The sequence below is a fragment of the Apodemus sylvaticus genome, chromosome 6, assembly GCF_947179515.1.
Source record: "Apodemus sylvaticus chromosome 6, mApoSyl1.1, whole genome shotgun sequence".
NCBI classification, from domain to species: domain Eukaryota; kingdom Metazoa; phylum Chordata; class Mammalia; order Rodentia; family Muridae; genus Apodemus; species Apodemus sylvaticus.
The window spans coordinates 136,108,622-136,133,836 of NC_067477.1; the positions used below are offsets into that span (position 1 = coordinate 136,108,622).

Below are 25,215 nucleotides of genomic sequence, written 5' to 3' on the forward strand. Positions count from 1 at the left end.
AAAGTCCAAACTAAGTACCTGTGCATGATCTGTTATATAAAGTCCGACATTTTCACAGTCACTGATGTTACAATGCTTGATAGTGGGACATGCTCCCTGACCACTGACACATACTGCAGAACCAACTGTAAGAAAAATATTTGTTAAAAAGCCTACTAAGGAACACCACCACAGGTTTACGCCACACAAACCAGAAAGGAAGCAGGAACCTGTGCACGTGCTTCGGATTATACAGTGGTCGATAATAGGGCTGCAGTTGACTGTGATCTCTAAGCAGTGGTGTGCGTTGTGATGCTGAGCAGATTTGTCATCAGGGTTGAACTGAAAAGTAGAAATTTTATTTGAAATAACAACTACTGAATTACCTAATTCAAAAAGTATTTCAAAATGAAAATGTTCTTACTCTTATTGTCATATATCCAACATAAGCATCTTCAGAACCTTCCATAAAAACGAAAGTTGAATCTCTAGTGTTTTCAATGATAACCTTGTCTGCAACTTTCCCAGGTGCTGTAGAAGACATTATAAACAAACAGCCTTTACCTGTTCAGTCAGTGAAGTATTTGTAAAGAGATGGATGATTTCCACCCTCCCTCCCTCCCCCCCCTTACCCCCTGCAAAAGGCAGGCTCAGGATGGCCTCAGACATGACATCTTCCCAGTGCCTCTTCCCCAGTGCCAGGGAGACCAGCCTGCCTCACCATGTCCAGCTGAGGGTGCTTAAAGCAGTAGTGAGCACTAGACTGAAGGTCGCTCAGTACATAAGAGCACTGCCTGCTCTTCCAGAGGACCCGAGTTCAATTCCCAGCACCCACATGGTGGCTCACAATCATCTGTAATAAGATCTGATGCCGTCTTCTGACACATGGATGTACATGCAAATAGAACACTCACATACATAAACGAAAACAACCACAAAAGCACATCAGCCCACAGGGAGTGATCTCTTTATTTATATTAACTTTCAATATGACATCCATTTTTTTTTTAAGATTTATTTATTATTGTATGTTGCTGTCTTCAGACATCCCAGAACAGGGATGTCAGATCTCATTATAGATGGTTGTGAGCTACTATGTGGTTGCTGAGATTTGAACTCAGGACCTTCGGAAGAGCAGTCAGTGACCGTTGAGCCATCTTTCCAGCCCCCTGAGCTATGACATCCACTTTTAAAGTTGAAAGTTTAAAACTAAGAGCAGCAAGCTTTCTCTTGTCTTTAGAGAATGATGGCACTGGGGCTTGAAGAGGTCCTCAGACATGCTAGCTAAGTGCACTCTCAATCCCTCGCCTCTCTTTATGACAGAGGTGGGGAGGGGCACAGAGAGGCAGCATGTGCAAAGTGCATCAGTAAATAATATCGCTAGCTACCTTTAAAGTGGTCTATTTAATGTATTCTCAAAAAGAAATCAAATATGGAGTCAATTCTTGAGATAACTTATCAATATATAATAAATATCTCATTGCATTTAGTGCTAGAAACTTGACTTTGTAAAAAAGCACTTAAGTTTTATCATTCATTTCTTTAAAAACACAGCAATAGGGGCTAGAGATAGAGAGCTGGCCCAATGATGAAGAGCCTGGTCCAGATCCCAGCACTCACATGGTGGCTGGCAACCATTTCTAACTCCAGTTCCAGAGGCTCTTATGCCCTCTTCTGACCTCTGCAGGCACTGGGCAAGCACATGGTACACACGTTTACAAACACACAGAACACATGAAATAAAATAAACAAATCTAAAAGACAAAAGCAGTCTATCCCAGTATTACCATGAGTGCTACGGAGGTCACTCAGGGTGAGTGCTTGTACAGTAAGGATACACAAGGTCCTAGGTCTGAGCTCCAGCAGCACAAAAAACAGAACCAAAGAACCCAGCATGCTTGTTTTCAAAAGAAAAATAATATACCTATTTTTCTTTTTAAATGAGTAACTGAAGGCAATTGGAGAAGCCAATGGCATCAAACCCCACGTGCACCTGTAACTAACCTTTCTACTTCCACCTCTCTTATGTGAAGTAATCCAAGTATCTCCACTGCTGTGCTTTCCCATCATTAAAGTATTAGCAAATTCCAACCAGATTTTAAGCCACTAACACTAAAAAAAGACCTAATATGTAAATGAACTAATATGAGAAGTGCTAAAACTCTAACAATAATGAGTTTCAAAATACCTGCACCAATCATAGTGATTGGAGATTCAATATATATCCATTCATCAGTATATATTCCAGAATGAACAAAGATAAGCCCATCAAAATGTGCTTCTTGTACTCCACCAAGGGCATCTTCAATAGTATCATAATACTAGAAAATAAAATAAAATAAAACTGTCAGTACAGAACAGTTACTATGTAACGTCATAAGTACAAATGCCAAGACTAGATGTGCTCACAGAAGGAGAGAACAAATGTCACACAGCAATAACAAGGGAAACAAAATGGAGGAGGTCAACAAAGACACGTTGTATTTGAAAACAGTGTAATAAAACCCATATGCCAATTACAAAACAAAAGCAAACATACCAACATATTTTCTCTTCCTTTATATCTTGCAGGATTACTATAGAAATGTTCTGCAAATCCCGGCTTTACATGTGCACCTTTATACTAAGATGTCAAAAACAAGAAAAAACATTGTCTACTGTAAAAAAAAAAAACCACTTTATTTTAAATCAATATATCAAAGTGTAACACTTATTAAATATAAAACAATTAACAACTATCCCAACTAATTTCCAGTCATACAGTACAAGGAAGAAATCTATTCATTACTATATAGTAAGGCAGGCAGACTTTCAATTTTGCCACTACTATTAGTTTGGGCTACATAATTCTTTGACCTGGGAGTTGCCCCATGAAGTGGAGGGTTCGGTATTATCTGTGGCCTCTGCCAAGCTTAATACTAAATGTAAGTGCCCTCTTCTGCTTTGTCAAACAGAAGTATCTCAAAACTGTCAAACATTCCAACATTTAAGAAAGCAAAACCACCCCTAGCTGAGAACCACTCAAACTGATGGACTAGAAGAAAGTTCAACTATGAAGGGTATGGCATATGTCTACAATCCCAGCACAAGTGGAGGTAGACATGGGGGGCAGGTCTTTGAGTTGTAGGCCAGCCAGATTGTAGGGGGAAGAGGAGGGGGGAGGGAGAGGGGGAGGGGAGGAGGAAGAGAGAGAGAGAGAGAGAGAGAGAGAGAGAGAGAGAGAGAGAGAGAGAGAGAGAGAGAGAGAGAGAGGGAGGGAGGGAGGGAGAAAGGAAGGAAGGAAGGAAGGAAGGAAGGAAGGAAGGAAGGAAGGAAGGAAGGAAAGAAGGAAGGAAGGAGGAAGGAAGGAAGGAAGGAAGGAAGCTATATGTGGAATTTTTAAGTTACTAAAACCTAAGTAATGCACAAATTTAAACAGATCCACTACAATCATAACTGCTCATGCTACTGACACTTCCTCTATTTTTCTTTCCTTTGAGACAGTCTTATGTGGTGACAGAGGCTGGCCTTCAGCTTGTGATCTTCCTGCCTAGATCCTGCGTGCTGGGATTACAGGTGTGTGCCACTGTGCCTGCAGCTTATACTCTAGTCTTGGACACACTTATTTATTTAACAAAAAGCTTTAAATTATGTAGAGTTGTGTGCGGATATGTGTATGTGAGTGCAGTTGGCCGAAGAGGAAGGACATTGGATGCCTGGAGCTAGAGTTACAGGAAGCTATGAGCTGCCCATGTGGTGCTGGGATCTAAACTCAGGTCGTTAGAAGAATAGGGCATGCTCTTAACTCCTGAGCCATCTCTCTCTGGAGGACTTATTTTTTTAAAGAACTGTGTCTACAAATACATAAGTCTGTATTTCATACCAACTGTTGAAAACTCTCTTTCCATGGATTTGGATGTTCATATTCTTCTGGATTAATTTGGTAGAATTTACCAGGTTCAGGATGCATCATAGGCCGGGTATATTCAAATACTTCCATATATAATCGTTTCCTGGGGAGGGGGGGGGAGGAAATAAAGATATCCTTATTAAATATCCTCCTGATTAAAAAAAATATTAAATATAAATTAGCTGAATGACCAAAATGTCAGTGAGGATAGCCAAATTAAATACCATAATATAGACATTAGTTAATGTAGTAGTTCCCGAGACGGTGATGGTGGTGTACGGTCTTCTCCGTCGTCCAGGCTGGCTCTAAGAGAGCCTTCTACCTTACCCTTCTGAGTAGCTGGGATCACAGACATGTACCAGCACACAGACAAAATACCTTTTTTTCCCTTGCCGACAGGATCTCACTATGTAGTCTTGGCTATCCTGAAACTCATTTTGTAGACCAGGCCAGCCTTGAAATAACAACGATCCACCCACCAATCCATGCTTCCCAAGTACTGGGAGTAAAGGTGTGTAGTACTATACCCAGCTGATGAAATACTTTTTTAAATTACTAATTTTAAAAAGGTGGGCAGTAGTGACACATGTCTTTAATCCCAGCACTCAGAAGGCAGAGGCAGGCAGATCCAAACTCAAGGCCAGCTAGGTCTACAGAGTGAAGTTTCAGGACAGCCTGGGCTACACATAGGAAAACCCTGCCTCAAACAAACAAAATTAAAAATTAAAAAGCCGTGTGTGGGTGTTTTGCGCACACGTACATGTGTACATTCATACACACACACACAAACAAAAGTATATACCACATTTGTGCTGTGCCTACAGAGATTTGAAAAGATACTGGAACCCTACAACTGGTTGTGCTCTTAACCACTGACTCACCTCTCCAGCCTGGGAAACACGTTCTCCCCAGACACACAGCCCGCAGTCTCACTATGTAGCCTAGGCTTGCCTGCGCAACTCTCTATAGGCCAAGCTGGTCTTGAACTCAGCAAGCCTCTGCAGGGAATGGACTAAGGGCATGTGCTACCACACCCAACTAGCTCTACTTTCACAATGAGGCCGCAGTCCCTGGGAAGCCTGTGCGACACTTGGGTATATCTCACTTCACCTGACTCTTCTTTGGTAAGGCCACACACATGCTCCTGGCATGTTCTATTTTCTTCTGAGCATCTGTCTTCACACAGACAGAGTCTATACTGAAGTATCTTTATTAAACCCCAACTCTGCTTCATAAAAACAGCAAACAACACAGTAAAGATGAAGAGTTGGGAGTGGTGGCATACTGCGGTATCCCAGGCTGAAACAGAAGGCTCAGTAATTTAAGGGCAGCCTCAGCTACAGTCATTTTGAGGCCAGCCTGTGCTATAGAAGATTCTGTCTTCTACCTGACTCCATAAATAAAGATTTCCTCACAAATCACTCAGTTGTTATGAACTTGTAAATGACAGAAATAACTTCTTGTTTATAGCATTTCTTGGATTAACAAGTTCTTCACATTCCACAGACAACAGAATTTGTAAGCATTTTAATTTTCTTTTAATTACTTAGTTGTAACTAGAACCCACACTTCCACTCCCTTCCCTGCAGTCTTGGCATCACATGTCATCTTTCTCGGTAACAAGGAAGAGGTCTCACTCACCACAAAATTGGATCATTAGCAAGCTCACTGAAGCGTTTACACACGCAAGCAGCTCTACAAAGATCTTGTTCCAGCAAATAAGAGAATATTTTTAAAACTACTTCATCTGGTAGCTTCTCCTGAAGATACTGTTCAGCAGGTGCTGCTAAAAGAGATTAACAGACAGAATGAGAGCCATTGAACAGGGATGACTTCCTCGCTAAAGACATTATTTTATCTAACAAACAGCTTGTACCTTTACTGATACACTTTCCCTTTATCTTACATATATGTATACACACACATATACAATGTGTTATCTGGGTTTTTGTTTGTTTGTTTGTTTGTTTTTGTTTTTTTGCTGTTGTTTTGTGTTTAAGGCAGTCTTGAAAAGTTTCTTAGCAGCTGGGCAGTGGTAGCGCACGCCTTTAATCCCAGCACTTTGGAGGCAGAGGCAGGCAGATTTCAGAGTTTGAGGCCAGGGGGGTCTACAGAGTGAGTTGAGTGAGTTCCAGGACAGCCAGGGCTACACAAAGAAACCCTGTCTCAAAAAAACAAAGACCAAAAAAAAAAAAAAAAAAAAGAAAGAAAGAAAGAAAGAAAAAAGAAAAAAAGAAAAGAAAAAGAAAAGAAAAAAAGAAAAGAAAAAAAAAAAGAAAAGCTTCTTCTTAGCCTGGTCTTGAACTCACTCTGTAACTTCCTTTTCCAGTCCCAGCCCTTCAGCCCCCCAGGTAGCTTGGGTTATAGCTATACCACTTGGCTTGGCATGGCTATTAAAAAAAAAAAAAAGAGCAGGGCGGTGGTGGCCCTGTAATCCCAGCACTCTGGGAGGCAGAGGCAGGTGGATTTCTGAGTTCAAGGCCAGCCTGGTCTACAGAGTGAGTTCCATGACAGCCAGGGCTATACAGAGAAACCCTGTCTCGAAAAACCAAATCCAAAAAAAAAAAAACCCCAAAAAACCGAGAGAGAGAGAGAGAGAGAGAGAGAGAGAGAGAGAGAGAGAGAGAGGGGAGAGAGAGAGAGGGAGGCTTATAAAAATAAGACACAGGCTAGAAAGATAGCCATCATGTAAGTTTGCACCGGTCTTGCAGAGGACCCATTTTTGGTTCTCAGCACCTATGACGTGAAGCTCACAACAGCCTGTAAATCCAGCTCCACGAAATCTAATGCTCTCTTCCAGCTTATTTAGGCAACTGCAGTAGTCTCCTCACAAAAGCACACATAATTAAAAATAAAAATAAATTTTAAAGTAAGTTAAAGAGGGAACGATTAGGGCTCTAATGTATTTAATAGTAACTACTCAATATATTCAGATATTTAATTTTCAGTTTCACTTACCACCACCACCACCACCACCACCACCACCACCACCACCACCACCACCACCACCATTAGAGTCTCTATATGGCCCTGACTGTCCTGAAACTCTCTAGACCAGGATGGCCTTTGAACTCAGAGATACCCCTGCTTCTTACTCCTAAATGTTTAAAGGTATGCGTCACTATTCCTAGGCTCAAATATAAACTTTTAAAACTCATTTTGCTTTTTTTCTTCTTCTTCTTCTTCCCATTCAAAGTACCTGAGAGATCGTGTGACTTTCCAGACACTCTTGCACGCTTTGCCCGATGGCCGAAGTTTTCTGTAGTTGAAGTAGAGGCACCCTTCAAAACCAAGAAGAAAACTTATCAGTGAAGTATTTCTACTGTGCATAATTCTCAAAACGTGTGACCCATTCTTTCATTACAGAAACAATACAATTAACCAACCTCCATACTGTTCTTTGTAGGACACGCTGTTCTTTTTGGCAAAAGAGTTTTTCTACGAAGTTGGTATGGACTATTTTGTGCACCAGGGCCTGATTCTTCTGCAACCATATCTGCAGGAACATCATCTGTAAAGATAAAAGAAAAATGGTATCCATCTTTTTACTGAAATCTCAAATGTGGCAAGAGAAGGGAAGAATAGAATTTGTTATGGAATTCCAGTCAATTGGATGAATTATCTGACAGAACTTGGAAAAACTTGAAGAAGAAAGGGGGAGGGTGAAGAGATGTCTCCTCATGGAAAAGAGCAGGACAGAGCAGAGCCAGGTGAGCGGCCGGGCAGGCCAAGTGCAGGCTCACCTCTGTGTGCCACCCTGCGGAGACACAGTGGGGGCGGGGAGGTGTGCCCACAGAGCGGTCTGAGAGGTGGTGCTAAAGATTAAGAACATGAAAAAATTTTGCAACAGGGGGGGAAAGGGAGCGACCTTAGGTAGAGCAGGAAGAAAGTCTCACCAAGCTGAGGTGAGAGCAGAGACATTACAGTAAAATGAGGCCAACTAACTACATGGGATAATGGGAGCCTGATTTCTGTTCAAGAAAACAGCTGTAAAATGTGTGTGTATGTGTGTGTGTGTGTATGTATGTATGTATGTATGTAACAAAAAACAAAACCAAACAAGCAAAACTCCAGGAACTCCAGGAAGCACCAGTAAACATTTTTGATGTTGAGCCTGGAATTAAAGGTGTAAAGTGTGAAGTTATGATTTCCAGGCAGGGATATAGGAATGCAGATGTAAACCCTTGGATGTACATGCCGGCCTAGCACTCTCCACATCTAAGAACACAAAGCTTCCCAACATAATGAGCATGGAAGTAGGTGGATCTTGCTTCTGAATAACATTTTCTATAAAAGGGAAGTTTCACACTTGTTGGAGCAATGGTAGATCAGGGCGGTTGGGCAGCAAAGGACAAGCCTAGATTATCTTGTGGCTGAAGGAAATGATATAAATAAAGGAAGTGGACCTGAGCTTGAAAAGGCAAAAGTATGCTAGAGCATCAAATACCGCGAAGGATGGTCTACTCCATAGAGCGGCATGATATAAATCCCGAGACGCACGTCAAGTACGGCATGCAGCTCCCTGCCCAGAGCAGGCGGGGACAGAATACACGCGAACCATGGTGCAAGCTGAAAGCCAACAGCAGTGACAGACTGAAAGTGCACCACCTCACAGCACAGTTTCTACAAGATTCCTGACAAAGATGGACAACATGAATCAATTATGAAGAATCAAGCAAAGCTGTGAGAGCAAACGTTCTATAGGATTTGAAGAGATAGGGTGAGACTAAATGCAACCTGTGGCTCTGGTGAAAAGAACACTTCCTACTCCCGCCACCCCAGTATGTGAAATCTGGAAACCTAGAGTAGAAGACAGAATGTTTTAGTGTTAACCTCGTGGCTCTTTAGGAGACACTTTTGTTTGTAGGGTACATACACTCACATACGAGGGAATAAAAAGGCAACTTGGCTCTTAAAGAGCTGGGGACCTCTGTAGCTTGGATTTTTAAAATCTTGAAAATCTTCGATAGTATAAATTCTTAAAACATAAACACCACCGGACAAAAGAAAAAGATCGTTGGGGGGGGGGGGGGAAATTACTGCAATACATTACAAAGGGGCAATGTGTCCACAAATCAATATATGATTAATAGGCTAGTTTCAGGGGTACATAAGATGTGGACAGTTCCAAACTAAGGAAATACAAAGAAAAACTACAATGTGATAATTTTTATCTATCACATTATTCAAGATCCAAAAAATTCTTTACACACTAGTGTCATCAAGAAGAGGAAAGAATGCCAGGTGGTGGTGGTAGTGGTGGTGGTGGCAGCGGCCTTTAATCCCAGTGCTTGGGAGGTAGAGGCAGCAGATCTCTGTGAGTTCAAGGCCACCCTGGTCTACAGAGCAAGTTCTAGGACAGCCAGGGCTACACAGAGAAACCCTGTCTCAAAATACCGGAGAGGAAAAAAAAAAAAACCCACAAAAACACAAAGAAAGAAAGAAAAAAAGAGAAAAAGGAAAAAGACAGTGTGGCGAGCTGTCGCTAGGCTGTCACATGTCTGGCAACTTATCCTGCACGCATACACATGTGGAAAATCAGTAGGACATACCCAGACATTCACTGCAGTAGCTATTCTACTACAAAGCAACCACCAAAATAATCATCTACCAGCTACAAAACGAACTATTTTATGGCTGTTACAAAGTACAAAGCAATTCTGTATAGTATGATGAAGAACTACTTCCAAGGTTAGTAAACAAATCAGGGATGAGAATTATAGCTTAGTATGAGTGCCTATTATGTATAAAGCCTAAACTGCAAACACAGACAAAACAATCACTTAAGCAAAACAACAACAACAACAACAACAAAAAACCCTATACATATATCTATATATGGAACTGTTTAGGGGACATACATACTCTCCACAGTTTAGCAGTCAATTTGAAGAGGCTGTCTTATGCTGTGAACAGATACCATGACCAAGGCAACTCTTATAATGACTTAACTGGGGCTGGCTTACAGGTTCAGAGGTTCAGTCCATTATCATCATCATGGTGGGAGCACGCCAGTGTCCAGGCAGACATGGTGTGGGAGGAACTGAGAGTTCTACATCTTGTTGCAAAGGCAAACAGGAGAACACAACTTCTAGGCAGCTAGGACTAGGGTCTGAAAACCGAGGCCATCCATAGTGACACACCTACTCCCAACAAGCCCACACCTATGCCAACCTCCTAATAGTGCTACTCCCAGGGCCAAAAGTATATAAACCATCGGAGTCTTTTTGGCCAACAAAAAGACAGGCTCAGTGGCCAAAAGCACTGGCTGCTCTTGCAAAGGACCAGGGTCAGTTCCTGACACCTACATGGTGGCTTACAACTCTAGCTTCAGGTGACCTAACATCTTCTGACCTCTTAAGGTACCAGTACCAGGCAAGCATGCAGACAAAGTCCTCAAATTCATAAAGTAATTTAAAAAAATGTTCTTCCTGGCTCAACAGAAGCATCTTCTAACCAGTAGATGGGAAGCAGATCCCTACAGACACACATTCCAGAAGAAGCTAAACTGCAGAATCACTATTTTGCAATCGCTTAATGACTAGACTTAGCCACGGAGTGGCAATCATCCCCAGTACAGTGAAAGGAAAAACCATAAGACTTTGTATTTCCTCATGAAAGAAGAGAAGCCCGCAGCACAACAGCATAATTAGCTGAAGGTTTCCTGTTACTTCAGTTCAACACTGTGCTTAGCTGGGTGTCAGGGCACATGCTTCTTAACCCCAGCAGACAAGAGAAGGACACACACACACACACACACAGCTGGAGAACCAAGAGTTTCAGGGTATTCTGGGATGCATCACAAAAACTGTTCTTTTTACATCATTTTCAAGTAAAGCCTTGAAAATTAAGTTTTGCACTGTAGTCAGAAACTAGTCAGCCCTGTGACACTGGTTATTTGAGGAGTCGTCCCTTTTGTGCGTTAATACATGGCTAAATTTTACACTTCCACATCAGTCCATCATTGAAGGACATCAGACAGGAGCCTGAAGGCAGAGCTGATGCAGAGGCCACGGAGGATGCTTCCTGGCTTGCTTCCCATGGCTTGCTCAGCCTGCTTTCTTATAGAACCCAGGACCATCAGCCCAGAGATGGCCCCATCCACAATGGGCTGGGCCCTTCCCCATCGATCAGTAATTAAGAAAACATTTTACAGCCCAATTTTATGGAGGCATTTCCTCAACTGAGGCTTCATATCAAGTTGACATAAAACCAGGCTGTACATCTACCAACTGAGGTATTCCTCCAGACCCTATAGCCTACATTTCAGAGGACAACTTAAAAATCTCTAGCCGAGTGGTGGTGACGCAGGACTGCAATCCCAGCACCAGGGAGGCAGAAGCAGGCGATTTCTGAATTCAAGGCCAGCCTAGTCTACAGAGTGAGTTCCAGGACAGCCAGGGCTACACAGTGAAACCCTGTCTTGAAAAAAAAAAAAAAAAAAAAAAAAAAAAAAAGGAAAATAAGTAAGTAAGTAAATAAATAAATAAATAAATAAGTGGAACTGACGTTAACTCTTCCTATCTCCAAATTTCTAATTTTTTGACATTGTTTTTTTTTCCCTCTAAAATGATAGAGAAGTATTCCCCCAAGACAGATCTGGCATTCAAGATGCAATAAAAATATGATTTATTATATAAATAAACAGAACGATAAAGACAATGGTCCATGATAGCTTTCAAATACTAAGTCAATTAGGGCTTTGCTATGGAACTTACACATACACACAGACACACACAGACACAGACACAGACACACACATAGACGCACGCATACATACAGACACGCGCACACACGCATGCATGCACTACAATTTTCATAAGGAATTGGAACCACTGGGGTAAGGAGGGCCCTAAGAAAATAATCAGGGTTCTTAATTTAAAAGTAAATATTTAAAGACTTTAAAGTAGCAATGAAAATGTATTAGGACACGAGTAACAATCTGGTATCTATCTAGCATAAGGCTAGAATATCTTGACTATATATCTATATCTATATCTATCTATCTATCTCTATCTCTATCTCTATCTCTATCTCTATCTCTATATCTATATATATATATATATATAGAGAGAGAGAGAGGGAGAGAGAGAGATTGCAGAATATAGTTTATGGAAATTTATAGAAGTTATCCCTCCACACACAAAGACTATCTATATCCCAAATTACTTACCAGAGACACAAATTCAGACTGGAAATAGTGACGTCTGTGCTGGTAACAACCGTGTGTTTAGAAACAGCTCCAAGTATTATAGTGCAAAGAACTATCACTTGACAACTGTTTCTAACACAGTTGGAAACCACCACAGCCTTTTCCCAATTAAAAATACTCATGAATAAACTGAAACAAAGGCAACACTTATTTTAAATTTTCTTTAATCTTTTTTTTTTTTAACCTAAAGCAGAGGTATTTTAAGATAGAGAATCCAAAAGTATTTTAAATCTGCTTTTGAAAAGCAGATTTCATGTGCCATACAATGTGTAATCAGACCATTCTGGTAATATTTATGTTACAAAATTTCAAAATTTAACAATTCAGTAAGTACAATGCTACATAATACCCTGCAATAATGTATTTGCTTATATGAACAGATATACATCTGTTAAACTTTCACCACCACTTAATCCCTCAAAAGATAAATACATTTTTTTGTTAAAGTCAAAAGTTATCAAAGTGTCATTAAAGAGCATCTGTTCCAGAACTGATTAAATTTTGTAGCTTTAACTTGAAAACTAAAACCATCTCTCTCTACTCCATTCCCACTTCAGCGGCCTCTTTCTCCGTTTCTGAAACAGGGTTTCTCTGTGTAGTTCTAGCTGGCCTCTAATTCATATCTGCCTGCCTCTGCCTCCTGAGTGCTTGCTGAGATTAAAGGCATGAGCCACCATGTACAGCAACTTGCATAAGTTTTAATTATTTCCAAGATCAATAAAAAATTAGCTAGTTAAAGTGGTAATTAAAAAGCAATGTTAATCCCAGCATTCAGGAGGCAGAGGCAGCCTGGCCTACAGAGTGAGTTCCAGGACATCCAGGGCTACACAGAGAAACCCTGTCTCGAAAAATAAATAAATAAAATAATAATAATAATAATAATAATGATAATAAATTAAATTAAATTAAAAAGCAGTGTTATACCTGTATAGCAGGTGATATGACTGGAGCATCAAATTTAGCATAATAACCACTGACCCCAATCAACAATCTTAACTTTAGACTAAGATTTGGAGAAGTCAATTAAATATTATTTTCACCTGTAGCCCTCACTGTAACTACATTTTCAAAATTCCACCACAAAACTATTCCAGGAGACGTAAACCATGTAAAACTTGAAAGCAGGCCAGTGAGTAAGGCATATATGAGCTGTTTCCAACATGTAAAGGGAATATACATGAATCCAGCTTAGGAAAAACAGTACAGTCTGCCTCTAGTTTTATTTTCACATAAAATTTAGAAACTTCTAAAAATGTCTTTTACTGATATATATTTACTGGAGAAAGAATAACCAAGATCAGGGAATTATGAGATGCAAGATGAGAATAAGGCTATCTTTTTAAAAAAAAAAAAAATTAAGATTAGTATGTCTACGTAAGGCTTTCTGAGGTCAGAAAAGGGTGGTGGGTCCTCTCAAACTGGATGTCCAGGTGGTTATGAAGGATGTGGTTGTGAGGAACAGAACTCAGATCCTCTGCGTAAGCAGCAACTGACTGCTGAGCCATCTGTCTGGCTCCTATTTTATTCTTATAAGCATTAACTATTTAACTGAGGGTGGAGATGGCTCAGCAGTTAGGAGTACTTGTTGTTCATACAGTAGACCCAAATCCAACTCCCAGCACCCACACAGCCACTCACAGGTGTCTATAACCCCAATTCCTCCCTTTGGCCTCCTCAGGGACCAGACACACAACTGATGTACAGAAATACATGCTGGCACATCACCTAAATATATACATGAGAAAAGATAACTGCACTCATCTGCTCTCCTTCCAGTAAAGTAGTTGTCTTAGCTGACAGTGCCTCTGCTTAGTCGTCCATCATTAACTATAACCACAGTACAATGTCTAGGACTGTTTCTAAATAAAACAAAACAAAAACAAAACCCCAAAACACCTGTATCACCTAACAAGGCAGTCATGGTTGTACAAATCTTCAATGGCTATGGCAGAAGGATAGTTTATGATCAGCTAAGGTTTTATAGGTTAAATTGCTAACTAAGGCACTATCTAAATACAAACTGTATTAAGTATTATCAAGTACACTGGTTGCCAGTAGTATTTTAGAAGCTTGTAGAAAAAATACAATGCAATGGGGCACAAAAGAAAATCAGTATTAACTGGATCACTTCAGTACAATGTAAAGATACAAGTTCTAGAAAGACTGGCCATTGTTTAGAATCTGGTGTTAGCCCTGTCCTGTTTAAGAATTTGTGTGTTTGTGTGTGTACACATAAGGAAGATATATAGTAATGGCTTCTCTACTCTTTTTCAAATTGTTTAAAACATTTTGACAGTGTCTCCCTGACTTTGGAGCCCACTGGCTGGCCAGGACACTCCTGGAATCTCACTGTCTCTGCTTCTCCAGTTACCTTGTTTTTGTTTTTGTTTTTAAAAAAACAGAGCTGAGGACTGAACCCAGGGCCTTCTCTACCACTGAGCTAACTCCCCAACCCCGTCCCTGCTTCTCCAGTACTGGGATTATAGATCCATGCTGCTGGCTGGGCCTACCTGATTTCCATGGATACGGAATGAAGATCTGAATTAGGTCTTCATGCTTACACAGTAAAGTATTTTACCAATTGAGGCTTCTCCTGGCCTCACTTTCTCATACTGAAACTTGAACTCCATTTATAAATTTTCCCTTTGTCTACAAAATGGAAATAACTAAGTAGGCCAGCAAGTTGACTCAGTAGGTGACAGTGCTTACTGGCTGACAATCTGAATTCTTTTTTTTTTGTTTTGTTTTGTTTTGCCAAGACAGGGTTTCTCTGTGTAGCCCTGGCTGCCCTGGAACTCACTCTGTAGACCAGGCTGGCCTCAAACTCAGAAATCCACCTGCCTCTGCCTCCCAAGTGCTGGGATTAAAGGCGTGCGCCACCACCACCTGGCTCACAATCTTAATTCTTTTAATGCCCAGAGCCCATGATGGAAGAACTATGGAAAGATGTCCTGACCTCTTACACACGCAGGTGCGCACACACTCTACATTCTTGAAAATGGAAATGTGTCAGGGCTGGAGAGATGGCTCAGAACTTATACTGACTGCTTTTCCAGAGGTCCTGACTTCAATTCCTGGCAACTACACGGTGGCTCATAACTATCTATAATGAGATCCAGTGCCCTCTTCTAGCATGAAGGCATACATGTAAGCAGAACACTGTATATAAATTAATCTTTAAAATTTTTTGAGATGTGTCATGGTCAGATAACTTAGTAATTATTATCTAACTGATAATAGTTAGTGCCTGGTAAAAACACCTCAATATTAGCTATTTTTTTTATAATTGAGGTGGGACAGTGAAAACTATGAGAACGAATATAAAATTTATTATAAATCCCAGGTAAAAGATTTCTTTTAATATTACCCCATCTAATATCTGGAAAATCCTATGAGGCAGAAATAATGATTACAAAATACATCTCATGATAGGTCTGAAAGAGCAAAAATTACAGAATTAAATTCATAAATGACCAGGGCTGACTGACAGGTAGAAACAAGCAATACTGTTTCCTTTAAGTACAGGTTCACCTTGCAGGGCTGTCACAGAGCCGATGGTGTAAGGCATTTGTTAAAGCTGGGAAAAGGCAGCAGCTTGCCAGTTAGTGTGATTTTTTTTTTAAACTATAGAACTACAAATACAACAAAGAACAACTGTCACTGTGGATGTCAAAGCAACAGCTTTCACTGTTAGTCACAAAAGAAGTGAGGCTCTTCATTACACTATCAAACACAGGGAAGATAGAATAAGGCACATGGCAGACATCCAGACTTAACTCAGTCAAACTAATAAATACAGAAATAAGATGAAGACAGGATCCATCAAGTCACGCAGTCTCCATAAAGGAACAAGGAGGGCAGAAGCTCCAAGATAAAAGAGTACCACTCTATCTTTGAAGAAGACTCAGGCAACTTTTCCAAGAGTAATAGCAGCATATAGTATTTAAGAACAACCCACTGGAACTGAAGAGGGCTCATAGGTTAAACGCACAGGCTGCTCTTTCGAGGACCTGGGTTCGATTTCTAGCACCCACATAGCAGCTCATAAATGGCATAACTCTGGTCCCAGGGGATCTTGTGCTGTTCTTTGAGGTCACCAGGCATGACAGTAGTGCAAAGATATACATGTAGGCAAAACATCCATATGTATTAAAATAAAGTCAACAACAGTCCATCAAAATAACTAAGAACAATCTCTTGAGTGGCCCAGAGATATAGTGATACTATGTACTGGAGAAGGAAATATACTTCTGGTACATATTTAGCATTACAGAGTTATTACATACATTCATATTCTTAATAAGGTGAACACAAGTATATTTTCAACTTCTATGCTCAATGCACACACAAATCACTGAACAACTTGTACAGTTTGCACACATCACCAATACAGACACCCTTAATAATGCAAATGCAGAACTTAATCCAGGGTAGTGTTTCAGTGAAAAGCAAGAGCCATAATGTCATCATTATGCTAAAGACAGATCTACAGCTATCAACCAAAAGGTTTAAGGGAATTAAAAGTAAGTTAATCACCACAGTAGAACTCAATAGACAGTGTAACACAGAAATGACTGGAAACACTCTGAATGGCCAAATTCATCTACTTTACTCAAAACCTACCACTTAGAGCCATCTCTTTATGCAAAGTCTTTCAATTAAGACAACAAAATTCCAAGTCTATATGCCTAATAGTACATGCAAATTTTCTAAAGATTACAAAATAAGTGCACAGCAGTTAACAGTAGGTAGTGCTCTTGCAGAGGACCCAAGTTCATTCCTAGCATCTGAGTTGTTTACTCACAACCACCTGTATTTCTAGCTGTATAAGGATCAGATGCCTCTAATTTCTGGGGACACCTATATTTGTACAGACATGGAGACATCTGTTGAGACTTATACCTGGAAATTACTAAACACAATAATCTTTTATATTCCCATATATACAAATTGCTACACTAGACAAAATACAAGACAGATCATGTAAAACTTAAAGACTATGACTATAAAATAGGATGCTGTATTTGTAGTGGAAATGATTTATATAAAAGAAGCTATATACAGGCATATACTATCACAGAAGAGATGCAAGGGTAATTAGGAGTTAAAGCTAGTAATAAGCTACATAGTTGGAGTTGAGAGCTAGCTTGAGGTAAATGAAAACACTGTTTCAATGCTCTGGAAAGATGACTCAGCTAAGTTAAGAACACTTGTTGGTCCTACCTGGGTTCAATTCTCAGAAGCTACATGGTGGCTCACAACCATCTGGACAGCTACAGTGTACTCATATACATAAAATAAATAAATAAGTAAATCTTTTTAAAAAAAGAAATGCAGTTTAGACTTATGGGGCTCATTTGAATGGACAACAGAGGAACTTTACAGATAAGAGACCAACCAATGTAAGATGAAAAAATAGGTGTTCAAAGACGGAGACCCCATAAGCTCAGTCTTAAGGAACTTAAAGGCACCGGCTGAATATTCAAAACCAGTAGATGCAAGAGTACAAAAATATTTGTACGCAAGTCTATAGTCTCTGTCTGATGGGATGCAGAAATCAAGGCAGATAAATTCAATTTTATGCTTATTTGGGCAAAAATATGAAAGAATGTATTTCAATCTCCTACTTATGAGTTTTATCAAAGTAAATGGAACATCACATTAAAGAACAGCAGATGGCGCCAAAATGTCATTTAAAATACTGCTTTTGGGTTACTATAAATGAAAACAATTAATTGAAACTGAAGGTGGAATCCAGGAGCCATCATAGTAAAATGGGAGAATATCAGTTGGAATAACAAGGTATTAAAGTTTCACGTGGTACTGTTATTTGAAGACAGGGCCGCATTACACAGTCTGCCAGACTCCTAAGTGCTGGGACTCTGTCTGGCTGTCACGCCGTCAATTTTTCTAGCCGTCCACCAACAGTACAGAATCTCCCTTTTCTAATAAATCAACCAAACAAAACATCTATATCTATTTTTAAAGTAAACAGGCACTTAATGAGAGACTTCATGTTGCTCCTCCCAATGATAAAGGTATATAGAATTTAAATCTATGTCAGATTTAAATGAAAAAATAGGTGTTCAAATATGTCAGGCTGCACAGAAGTCAATATTGTTTCTGTTTCTTGGTGTTAAAGGATTTCTGAGCATTTAATTCCAAATAATTACAATATTTTCTGGGTAGGAAAGAGGCTTAGAGCTAAAGGCACTTGCTGGGCATGACTGGCAAACTCAGATCTTCCCAGTTTGATCACCATATTTATGTACACATGCATACAAACCCACACTAGCCCCACCACACACACACTGACACACTTAAAAACTTTTACCACTGTTCCAATTGGTTAGCTCTTGCCAGAAATCACATAACCAGGATATTAAAAGAAGACTATTTGACACCGATAGTTAGCAAATGTAAATGTCAATTATGAATATAAGATTTTAATCCTTATCTTAATTAAAAATTTAACCCTGGAATCCAACCAACACTAATAAAAACTTTAGCTTTGGGGTCAGCAAGAGAACTTGAGTGCCCAGTCTAGAGACCTCTTGACCCCTGGATCCGTGAAAGCGTGGCAGGTGCAAACCAGCTTCAGAAGGCCCCTCTCTGCCCTCCCTGGTGCCACGGCACCACCTCCCACCCCAACACACAAGAACAGAAACACTTCAGAAAAAGATAAAGAGATATGACAAGCCATAATCACACAGCTAACTTTGCCTCACTGGAAACTGAGGGGTTGGTCTCCACCCTGTTTTTAAGCCCAAGACAGGGAAGTGCAGACGGTGTCACCTCAGCTGCACACTGAGTGGCCTGCAGACCGTGCAGCACTGGCCAGCCCTGCGACTCATCTCACACACCCAGCACCACGGCAGCGGCAGCTCAGGCCAAGCCAATCTCAGGCAGCACTCTTTTAGGGTGGTGGAGGCTGTGAGATGGCAGAACCAAAACCAGGTGAGTGCTGTACTGTGCCAGACTGTAGGGAATCATCCCAGCTCCCTGAGGGAGGAAAGCCACAAGGCCAGGCTGACAAACTGACTTGGGCAAAGCTGCAACTGTGGAAAATCAGAAAAAACTGACTGTATGAGATTTGTTTTTATGTTTAAATATTAGATCAGATTTAATTTACACCCTAAAGAAATCAGGCAGCCTGGAGAAACGTGCAGAATCAGAGAAGAGTGAAAATCAAAACCTACTCTACAGGGAGAAGAATAACAACTCAAGTCCAAACCTCAAAACATGGACAATGTACATTTCTTTCTTTGGATCCTCCCTCAACAGCAATTATCATAGTATCAGACATATTACTGCTAATTACCAATTAGGACAAATCTAAAACAACTGTTCGAAGACTTAACTTTAACATTAGTTTCGAATATAAGATTTTTTTGCTGCATCCGAGTCTGTGTCAACGTAGGAAATAAAATCCAAACTAAGCTCTTGTTAAATTAACTCAATAAGAAGAACTGCTGAGCCATGGAGCAGACAATAATGGTCAGGCCAGCAGAGGCTCGCCTGTTCCTGACCCCAGGAACATCAGTAGTCAAGAGACTGAGGCAGAAGAAGAGCAAGGCCCCAAGGCAAGCCTGGGCTACAACACAGGGAAACCTCATCGTAAAAAACAAAACAAAATAAAACAACCTCCCCCATAAGCTAATTATTAAATAAGAATTCTACTTAGCTTTTTTGTTTGGGGGAGGGGGGATGTCCTGAAATAATCAGTCACTGGCTGGCTTTATAGAAGATGTTCTAATTTAAGGTTGGCAAATACCACAGCAAATAAAATATTTTAATTTCTAGTTAAATAGCTCATTTATATGGATCTGAAACAACTCCGCTATAGAAACCTTCAGTGTACTCTATACACTCAGATCACGAAGGCATCAATTTAGTAGGATGTCCTAAAAATGATTTGTAAGTGGCTTCTAATACAAGAGGCATAAGGATTTTATTTAAAGTTCCAATATTTTTATTAAACCTAACTGGGGTTATAGTACAAAAATTTTCAAAAGTGTAGACCAATTTTTAAGAAATACAGCATCCTCCACACAAAGGTAAATAAATCTTAAACAAGACTTATGGTTAACAAAAAAAAATGGTATATTTTCTGGAATCTTAAGCTTATCTCAATTAAAAAGTTATCAATTTGATCATATTTACAAAAGCATGTGAATATAATTTCATTGATATTCCATTTGTAATACCAAACTAATTATAGTAAATAGAATCCATCCAAAAAGTATTCCTATTCATTTAATAAGTTAGTCGTATGCTAGCTGTGGTGGCAAATGCTTATAGTCCCAGCACTTGAGGCACAGGCAGGCAAATCCCTAGTCTGAGGCCAACCTGTTATCAGCCAGGCCATGATAGTAAGACCCCTTTTCAAAAACAAAATCAAAGCACAAAAAATTATTGTGTTATTTATAAATAGTGGCTTGTGTCAAGGCTGAGTCTAAATCTACAAAGGTCAGGTAAACAGCTAGTTTATTCAGGAGGTCAATGGCAGACATATACATTGAGGATTTTGTTTGACACAGAAGAAGGGAGGAGGGACATAACAGAAGCACGCCTCTGGGATTTAATTCTGCTTTTCAGATCGAGAATGAAGCTCTCTACTTGCTATCTGAAACCAGAACACACGTTCTGCCTGTTGTGGCAAAGTGTTTTTTTTTAAAGGGAAGTAACATATGCTGATACATCTAAGTAAATAAAAACACCCCGAGTACTTGATAGTTTCATTTCAATTTCCTAAACTATAACTGAATACAGGAGTGTAGTCTTCTATACATACAAACTGCCATACTATCAATAAAAAAATCTGAAAACAAACCATGAGTGAGCCGGGCAGGGGTGGCACACGCCTTTAATCCCAGCACTTAGGAGGCAGAGGCAGGTGGATTTCTGAGTTCGAGGCCAGCCTGGTCTACAAAGTGAGTTCCAGGATAGCCAGGGCTACACAGAGAAACCCTGTCTCAACAAACAAACAAACAAACAAACAAAACAAACAAACCATGAATGAGTGCAGCAGGAACTGCTGCGGCTCCATCTGTGACAGGCCGACCTGTCTGAGTGTGGAGGGGATGAGCATCTAGGAAGACCCAGGACCTCTCAGACTAGCTCTTAAAACAAAGAACGTCCTTCCTCACCGTTGCCTGCTAGACGGAAGCTAGATAGATAATGTATAGATAATTTGCAACATAAAACTCATATTTAAGAGAATGGAGTGGACTAATAAAACAGGAGCCTAGGTCTCTTATGTCACAACAGTGCTTTCATACCAACTGTAGGTGCTAACTTACCTCTAAGTCTCCATCCAAGAGGGAAACCCTCTTACCTTTCCCCTACCCTTCTGTGCATGTGATGCATGCCTGTATGTGTTCACAGAGGTCAGAGGGTCAAGGATAGACGTCCTGCTCTACTGTTCTCCATCTTATTTTTAGAGTTTTTTTTTTTCATGTGTATGTGCTTGTGGATGGGCTCATGTGGGAAGTGCCTGTGGAGACTAGCAGAGAGGACGCAGGGTTCCCAGCTGTCTGCTGAGAGCCAAACTTCAGCCTGTGTGAAAAGCAGCAGCAGTCTAACTGCTGAGTAATCTGTACAGCGCTAGCGCCCTCCCTCACTGACTCTGGAGGGCACCAGTGGACCCAGGGAGTCCCCCATCTCTGTCCCTCCAGGTACCATGCCAGGCTTTCTAAGTGGACACTGGAACTCGCAAAGTCCAAGTCCCTAAATATTTTCAAAAGTTGTTTGGGGGGGGGGGTCCTTACCAATTTTGACAGATCTAATTTTAAAAGTAGTTTTAAAATTTATGTACATGTGTATGTACAGAGCTCAAAAATTGTATCTCCCAGGGATGAAGTTACAAGCACTTACTTGTGTCACTTTATGTGGGTGCCAGGAGTCAAACTCATGTCCTCTGAAAGAGCAGTAAACCAATGAGCCACTCCAGCCCCAAATTAATTCTAATTAATTTACACAGAGCCAAAGATTTCACTATGTTCATATAAAATCTTCAACAAACCTAAGATACTCGTGAAAACAGGATGGCTATTACAACCAATACAAACTGTTCAAACAGATTATACTTTTAAGATGGAGTGGACTAATAAAACAGGGATTTATCTGTAACCTCCATGAGCCTCACTCCCACAACTTGAAGATAGCAGGAAAATAATCACTTATTGGAATGACTTGTTAGGATTAAATATAGAAGAGAAAAGAGGCAAAAGGGGGTTAAAAAGTATTAACTGGGAAACAAGTCAAAATGGTCATTTTAAAAGCTAGAAACAAGACCTGGAAAGATGGGTCAGTGGTAAAGAGAACTTGCTGCTCTTGCAAGCACCCAAGTTTAGCTCCCAGCGCCCACAGGGCAGCCCACACCCATCTGTAGCTCCACTTCTAGGGGATCCCTCTGGCCTCTGTGGATGACGCACATAGAGGCACGCACATGCTCCTTAACGCTGCTAATTACTAGCTGAAGGGGCAAAACCAGGAGAGATCTCTGAAAGCCTCATACTGAACCGTTCATACCGAAGGTTACAGTGGAAAGGACAAACATATTTATTTACAGCTCTTTGGTCAGAAATACGTATGCAGGCCAACAACGTGGCCCAGACAGTGGCAGGTGGGAAGGCAACAAGCACAACTCTGTCGTTAAATGCAGTGATGGGATTGATACTGCCATGTGTGCCCAAGGCAGCACAAGCAACTCAGATGACGTGTCCCTGATGACCCTCACTCCTGCCCTCTCCCCCATCCCTGGGTCCATTGATGACCTCCAGATTCAGAGACAGAGCTGCACAGAGAGCAGTCAAGAGTGTGTGCTGTGCTTTTTCAGAAGTCTGAACTCTGGTTCTCAGCAGACAGCTCCTAGTGTCTGTAACTGCAGCTCCAGGGAACCCCATGTCTAAGATCTCTGCTGGCCTCCACTGGCACCTCCCACATCCCCACCTGCCCATGTGACTCAATGGAGAATTCTCTTCAGTTTACAAAGGTACATACACTAGGCTCACTTTACAGGCTGTCTCTGTATACTATATAGGAGCCACTTCCAGATGGATAGACTAGTATTGCACTCCATTCTAGGCACCATTGAAGGGCAGTGATAAGGAAAATAGCCAGACATACAGTTATATACCAATCCAAAAACTGTGATCAATGGGTGGTCAGGAATTTGATCCACAACTCAAAGTTGGGGATGAAGAAATCTGGAGAAGGGGTATATGGTTAACTCTGGCTATGAAGACTTCTGGCTGCTCTTTCAGAGGACCTGGGTTCAACTCCCAGCATCCACATGGCAGTTCACAACTATTTGTAACTCCAGTTCTAGAGGATCTGGCACCTTTACAGACATACATGCAAGCAAGCAAAACACCAATGCATATAGAATAAAAATATATAAACCTAAAAAGAAAAAAGAATGGGGCTGGAGAGACGGCTCAGAGGTTAAGAGCACTGACTGCTCTTCCAGAGGTACTGTGTTCAAATCCCAGCAACCACATGGTGGCTCACAACCATCTGTAACGAGAACTGATGCCTTCTTCTGGTGTGTCTGAAGATAGCAACAGTGTAGTCATACTAAATAAATAAATAAATAAATCTTAAAAAGAAAAAGAATAATAGTCTTTGAAGATTGTTAATACTTTATAGGGATGGAGAAAGGATATACAAGCAACTATGTAGTCTCTGAATTAATGTTTAACATATGTACTGTTTCTTCAGTAGCCAGGATCCACAGGCCTAAGAATCAAGAGATAAAAATGAGAATGTTCTTTTGCCTTTAGTAACTCACAAACAAAATTTTTTTTGTCAGTGTGAGCATATACTCTTCTAGCCTAGAGATCTCAGCTCCAAAAGAAGAAATAAATGCTTCCATCAGGAAATAAAGCTATTCCACTGAAATGCAAATTAACATTGGCATGTAGCATCTTTGAACACTCATGTATCTGAATCAAAAAGGAATGGAGTTATTAGGCTGAATATTTTATCTGGATCACTAAGAGGAAATTGGATTGTTACTGCTAACTCTGAAAGGGAAAAGAAAAAGTATGTTTGAAATATAGGAGATTCTCCAGGTCACAGCATAGCATCACTGCTTAGGTACTGAAAGGCAACAGAAACCACAGCTCAGCTCTCAACTTTCAGACATGAGGGAAATTATGACTAGCTGAGGTACTTGCTAAAGGCAGAAAGAACACAGAATAGGTAGCAAAAGGAAACTGTCATGAGCAGCAGCTATAATCTTCTAAGAAGTACAGAAACAAGGACATGTTTCTTCCTCATGTGTGCATGTACAGAACATACACCGTCCTGTGGTGAGGGCGGAGTAGACTGTAGTCAGGACACGCACAATAAGCACTCTACCACTGAGCTATACCTCATTCCCTGCTATTGTTTTTTTCTGGGTTTTTTTGTTTGGTTGGTTTTTGCTTTTTTGTTTTTTAAAGACAGGATCTCATATGTAGCTCTGTCTATCCAAGAACTCAGAGATCCAAATGCTTCTGCCTCCCTAGTGCTGGGATTAAAGATGTGCACTGTACCACCTGCAAGTCTTGACGCTTTAAAAAAACAAAAAACAAAACAAAAAAGTGATTTATTTATGAGAATTATCTCTAATGAGATTCTGCCAAGTATGGTGGTGTATGCCTTTAATCCCAGCACTCAGGAAGCAGAGGCAGGTGGATTTCTGTGAGCTGGGGGGACAGCCAGAGATTTTATATATGACTTAAGAAAATAAATCTGGGTACCAAGTGGGAAGGGGATAGAGCTGTAACAGTTAATTTTATGTATCAATCTGTAAAGTGTCTTGGGATAAGATGAAAATTTAAACCAACAAACTATTTAGAGTAAATAAATAGCTCTCCATAGTGCTGAATGGATCTCAGTAGCTAAAGATTTGAATGGAACCAAAATATCTATAGCCTCCAAACTTTATCTGTACCATCAACTTTTCTGGGTCTCAAGCCTACTAGACCACACACAGGTTTTAAATGCCAGAGACCACACAACTATATGAGCCAATTTTTTTAGTAACAAATACATGTATCAATATATACATACTTGGTAATAAAAGAAATGCAAATACAGAAGCAGATACATATTTGTAAATTTGGACATTGAGTCCCAAGATTAT

General features: G+C 40.4%; 1 protein-coding gene across 2 annotated transcripts in view; it reads right to left on the reverse strand.

Moving 5' to 3' along the window:
* Fbxo11 (F-box protein 11) overlaps nt 1–25,215 on the reverse strand; it is a 72,549-nt gene that overhangs the window by 16,664 nt on the left and 30,670 nt on the right. Inside the window, exons 2-10 of one of the 2 annotated variants that reach the window (XM_052186578.1) lie at nt 7,255–7,379; nt 7,068–7,149; nt 5,510–5,651; nt 3,842–3,971; nt 2,519–2,602; nt 2,168–2,300; nt 404–510; nt 210–321; nt 19–125 (exon numbers count right to left, since the gene is read on the reverse strand). In XM_052186578.1, coding sequence (XP_052042538.1) covers nt 19–125; nt 210–321; nt 404–510; nt 2,168–2,300; nt 2,519–2,602; nt 3,842–3,971; nt 5,510–5,651; nt 7,068–7,149; nt 7,255–7,379 — 1,022 coding nt within the window. Of the gene's footprint in view, nt 1–18; nt 126–209; nt 322–403; nt 511–2,167; nt 2,301–2,518; nt 2,603–3,841; nt 3,972–5,509; nt 5,655–7,067; nt 7,150–7,254; nt 7,380–25,215 lie in introns of both variants that reach the window. The other variant, XM_052186579.1, reaches the window with a different exon arrangement.